The sequence below is a fragment of the Gobio gobio genome, assembly GCF_949357685.1.
Source record: "Gobio gobio genome assembly, chromosome: 18".
NCBI classification, from domain to species: Eukaryota; Metazoa; Chordata; class Actinopteri; order Cypriniformes; family Gobionidae; genus Gobio; species Gobio gobio.
In genome coordinates, this window is record NC_137111.1 from 37,019,073 (window position 1) to 37,024,362 (window position 5,290).

The following is a 5,290-nucleotide window of genomic DNA, read 5'->3' on the forward strand; positions in this document are numbered from 1 at the left end:
CATCTCCGTGTTGCTTTTACAACATTTAAAATCCCTTAGTTCTCGCCATCTCCGAAAAGCCAAGTCAATGTTAATTCTCGTGTTATTACATGCTCTGTTGCATTCTCTTTTTTGCTGTCTCGCTCATTGTGACAACTATGCCACTTCCACACTATACAAGCATCAACTTTTCTCTATTTATGGATATGACAAGACACACACAGGCAAGTTACAAACAGTATGTATGCAATTTCCAGCGAAAACCATCCCGAAAGGTCTAAAATGTAAACACAAATATTAGGCTTGCACGAATCAGAGTGAACCAAAAACATGTTTTGGAAGAAGGATTGAAAAAGTATTTACACATTATTTAAATTTTGATCAAAAATGACAGTGTACCTTTAGTTGTTGTTTTTTTATTAAAAAATGACATGGTTACAGTACATTCTTAAAAATAAGGCTCCATGAAGAACCTTTAGCATCCATGGAATCCTTCCAATGCACTAAAGGTTTTTTTATAGAGGAAAAAAGTTCTGATTGGTTTATTGCGTTCTGTACAAACATTTATGTCCTCTCTTCCCTTAGAAAATGCCAAAAGACATGATTACGGTAAAGGGAACATTTGGAGGAAAGGGAAAGTGAAGCTTCAAGATGAAGATTTATGGCATATTCCTGTGTTCTCTTGCCCGATGGGCTATTGGGAAAAGAATGCAAACTGAACACCACCCCCACACATCCTCGGTCTCTCTCCCATTTGGGCAGTATATAAAGCTCAGCCCACACTCAGTGGTCTTCAGTCTCAGAAGTATACAGACAACGATCGTTCACTATGAACAGACTGATATTTGCCTCTGTGCTGCTCTATGCAGCATCTCAAACTGGTGAGTAATTTACAATATCACTACTCTTTGTCTGTTTATGCTACAGGATATGCATTTTTGTTGTGCATTCCTATATTTAAGAATGGGGAATAGATATATTTAGTTTCATTAATAAGGTTTTCCTCAAGTTATAGGGTTTAAATTATTGTGTTATGTGCAGGAGAATGCATTACAGGCGGAAAAGAGGCTGTTGCACACTCTCGCCCGTACATGGCTTCACTTCAGTGGAATGAAAAACATGAGTGCGGTGGCTTTCTAATCTCCAGTCAGTGGATCATGAGTGCAGCACACTGCTTTCAGAACGGGTATGTGACATAATGACACTAGTGAGCTGTCCGACAGCATTGCGATGCAAAGATGAAATGATTTCAGATCGCTGTGATTTGTTTAGAGGGTTTGTTTTGAAATTGCAGAAATACAAAGTTGCAATACGAAGTTGCAAAATGATAAATGTCCTGTTTGTTGCAGGAGGACATCTGGTGTTAAGGCTGTGTTGGGTGCTCACTCCCTGTCTGGTGCTGAGGACACTAAACAAACCTTTGATGTCACTGAAGTCTACAACCATCCCGAATTCAGTATAAGCAACTATGACAATGATATTGCCCTGCTTAAGGTACATCCTGTGATCCAATCATGTAGCTGAAAAACAGTCTGTGTATGTGTATGGTGAACGTGATTTCACCAAGTACATGTTCCTTACCATGTGTGTGTGTGTGTGTGTGGGACCAGTTTTCTACAGCAGACTGTCAAAATCATAGAATTCTGTTGTTATTGACAGCTGGAAAAGCCAATCACTGAGAGTGATGCAGTGAAACCAGTGAAATTCCAAAGTGAAGAAGCGGCTGATCCCACTGAGTCTGCTGATGTGGAAACGGCTGGATGGGGCTCTTTGAACAACCTGGGAGGACGACCAGACAAATTGCAAGAGCTCAAGATCAAGGTCATGTTGCGAAGTCTATGTGGCCGCGGTGACTACTATGGACTGAAGTTCACCAGCAACATGCTCTGTGCTGCAGAAAAACGAAAGGACACCTGTGATGTAAGTTGATGCAATGGTTCTTAAAGCACTGCTAGAGGTGGAGATAAACTCTAATAGGACCTCTCTCGCTCCCGCTGTCTTTCTCTCTAATAGGGTGACTCCGGAGGTCCTCTCTTATACAAGGATGTTGTTGTGGGGATAACCTCTAATGGAGGGAAGAAATGTGGCTCCAGCCGAAAACCTGGACTCTACACGATCATCTCCCACTACACTTCTTGGATTGACAGCACAATGACCCAGTAAAAAAGCTGGGAATCCTATGCATATATATACAGCCTATATTGTTTCATATGTCCTGTACATCTCATGAATTGCTACATTAATAAAAACTGTTCTACACCTACCACTGTTCTGTTCGTTGCTGTTTAAATAAAATGTTTACTTTTTTAAAATGTCATCAACACCACTATTAAACAATTGAAAGTTTAAAAGTGTGAAGAGAACCCTCCTGAAATATCCAGCATAAGCCAGCATGCATTCCATGTTGGTCCATGATGGTTAGAGCTGGTATAGTGCTGGTCTAGCTGGCAGAGGTGGACAAAGTACACAAGTCCATTACTTGAGTAAAAGTAAAAGTAGCCTACTGCTCAAATATTACTCCGTTACAAGTGAAAGTTGTAAAAAAAAATATTTTTACTTAAGTAAAAGTACAGAAGTACTTGTTTATAAAAGTATCAAAATTAAATTTTCCTTTTTTTATGTCAATGCATTATTTTATTATTGTTGCATTGTTGTATGAATGCACGCTATATCGCCATCATGGTGGTTTAACCCAGTCAGTGATGCTCCATCCAACATGCTAGCATACGACCACCTTGAACTCATTTAAATACTTGTATAAAAGTTAAAAAAGTTGCTGTCACTTTAAGGCAGAATGCACAAATCCTATACACTGATACACATCCAATATTCCCCCAACTGTTTACGTTCACTTAAGACATAATCAACTTTGTTTACGTGAATACTTTCCAAAATGAAAATTTTGACATTTTGTGTGTATTGGTCTGTTTAAGTGCGAAAAAACGCAAAAGAAAGCTCTACTCAGTACTCGTGCTCTGGCATCTGAGAGGCACAAAAACAGACTGAACTGAGCTCTTTCATCATGCTTTTTCTTGATTCATCCATATGTCTATGCTTCTCTTTCTCCCAGACATGTAATTTTTTTTTTTTACATTTTATGAGACATTCATCAAGTGTATGCCAACGAAACTAATCTTTAATCTTTTCAGAAAACTGAAACTTACTTTCTAATATGGCCATGGGTGCACACACTGTGCCGGGGAACCGTCTTCTTAAATTTTGCTATAAACTGATCAGTGTTCAAAAAATGTTGGGAAACTTCATATGACCCTTCAAAAGTGATACTGATAGGATGTCTGCAAAAACAACAAAATAAAACAAAAAATCATCCACTGACTTGCAAAGTTACTACAGAAACGACTTTCAACTTCGAGGACCTTGGAAGAAATGTAGTGGAGTAAAAAGTACGATATTTGTCTTTCAAATGTAGTGAAGTTAAAGTAAAAGTTTCCTTCAGTAAAGTACAGATACTCAAAAAGTGTACTTAAGTACAGTACTCAAGTAAATGTACTTAGTTACTGTCCGCCTGGTACCAGCATGCAAAACATCCCTTATGTTGGTGAACAGCAATGCTGGATTTTTCATTTTTAGTGACAGAAGAAACGCATTTGATGGAAATAGAAAACTTCTATTCAACATTAATTAAATTTTTTACAGAAATTTGCCAAATATTTTATGCTTTCTATTGAAAGAATATTATATTATGTTATATTAAGTTGTGTGGTGGGGCCTCATTTCTTGTGAAATTTGTTGGTCTTGCACAGGGGTGGCGAACTCTGGTCCTGGAGCGCCTCCCAGTCCTGCAGAGTTCAGCTCCAACCCTGATAAAACTCACCTGCCTGTAGATTCGTAGTAACCCTTCAGACCTTGATTAACTTGTTCAGGTGTGTTTGATTAGGGTTGAAGCAAAACTCTACAGGACTGAGGCTCTCCAGGACCGGAGTTCGCCACCCCTGGTCTAGCACATCCCATAGAGGCATTCTCAACCCTCGAGGGACACTGTCCTGCAGAGTTTAGCTCCAACTCTAATCAACCACACCTGAACCAACTAATTAAGCTCTTCAGGATTACCAGAAAGCTACAGCCAGGTGAGTGTGATCAAGGTTGGAGCTAAACTCTGCAGGACAGTGGTCTCCATGTGCATCAGTGAGCCTTTGGTGCCCTTGACCCCGACACAGTGATGCCAGTTCACCAGCCCTTTCTTGCACCTTTTTTATAGGTTCTAACCACTTCATACCAGGAATGCCCTACAAGACCCAATCGTCTAGCCATCACCATTTGGCCCTTGTCAAAGTCACTCAGAAAAAAAATCATTGTTATTCGTCTTCACATATCAGTGGTTTTTAATTTTGTGGTTCATCATTATATTATAATATATTATATTCTAAATATATCTCTACATAGCCCTTTATCCAGGCAAGAGCAATATAAACAGTTCTTATGCTCGTATACTTAATTCAGAAAAAACTGAATTTATAATTATTGGACAAAAAAGCTCCACAAGTAGTAACCTAGAATACTATCCAACACTTGATGGCTGCTCTGTCGAGTCCTCGTCGTCACCGAGGAACCTGTGTGTGTTCTTTGATACCAATCTCACATTTCTAGCATCTGTAAAACTGCAATTAAATTACGGCACATGCTCTCAATGCAAAATGCTGAACAGTTAGTTCATGCGTCCCGGACCTCAAGGCTAGATTATTGTAATGCTCTACTGGGTGGTTGCCCTGCTCGCTTAATAAACAAACTCCAGCTGGTCCAAAACGCAGCAGCTCGAGCTTTTACTAGAACCAAGAAGTATGACCATATTAGCCCGGTTCTGTCAACACTGCACTGGCTCCCTGTTAAACATCGAATACATTTTAAAATCAAATTAACCATATAAACTTAATTACTGATCTGCCCACATTGTCAATGTATGATAATTGAAATGAGCTGATGACATCACCGTTTTCTCCGGAGCGACTGTACAGCCGAATAAAATTCTGTTGCATTATTTTCCTGTTTAACACTGTGAAGCTGCTTTGAAACAATCTGCATTGTAAAAAGCGCTATATAAATAAAGTTGACTTGACTCGTCAGTATTTTCCATTTTGGAAAACTGTGGCTCAAGATCAAATTTGACATTCACTTGGATGGAAACTAAAACTGGTAGGAAGGAGGGAGTGGAGGAGTAGTAGTTTTATTTTTATTTTATCCTATTAAACGCATTACGAGCTGTTAAGAGTGGTGATCTTCAGTATACTGTAACTGATAAAGAATTTCCACATGTTCTGACAGTTCAACGGCATGATGTTAAACTTTTGTGGAT

General features: G+C 39.1%; 1 protein-coding gene across 1 annotated transcript; it reads left to right on the forward strand.

Moving 5' to 3' along the window:
• Window positions 1-702: 702 nt before the first annotated feature.
• Window positions 703-2,242, forward strand: cfd (complement factor D (adipsin)). Its single transcript, XM_079842975.1, has 5 exons — window positions 703-860; window positions 1,021-1,165; window positions 1,329-1,473; window positions 1,639-1,899; window positions 1,993-2,242. The coding sequence occupies exons 1-5, from the start codon at window positions 809-811 to the stop codon at window positions 2,140-2,142; spliced, it is 753 nt and encodes a 250-aa protein (XP_079699101.1). The 5' UTR covers window positions 703-808; the 3' UTR covers window positions 2,143-2,242.
• Window positions 2,243-5,290: the final 3,048 nt, after the last annotated feature.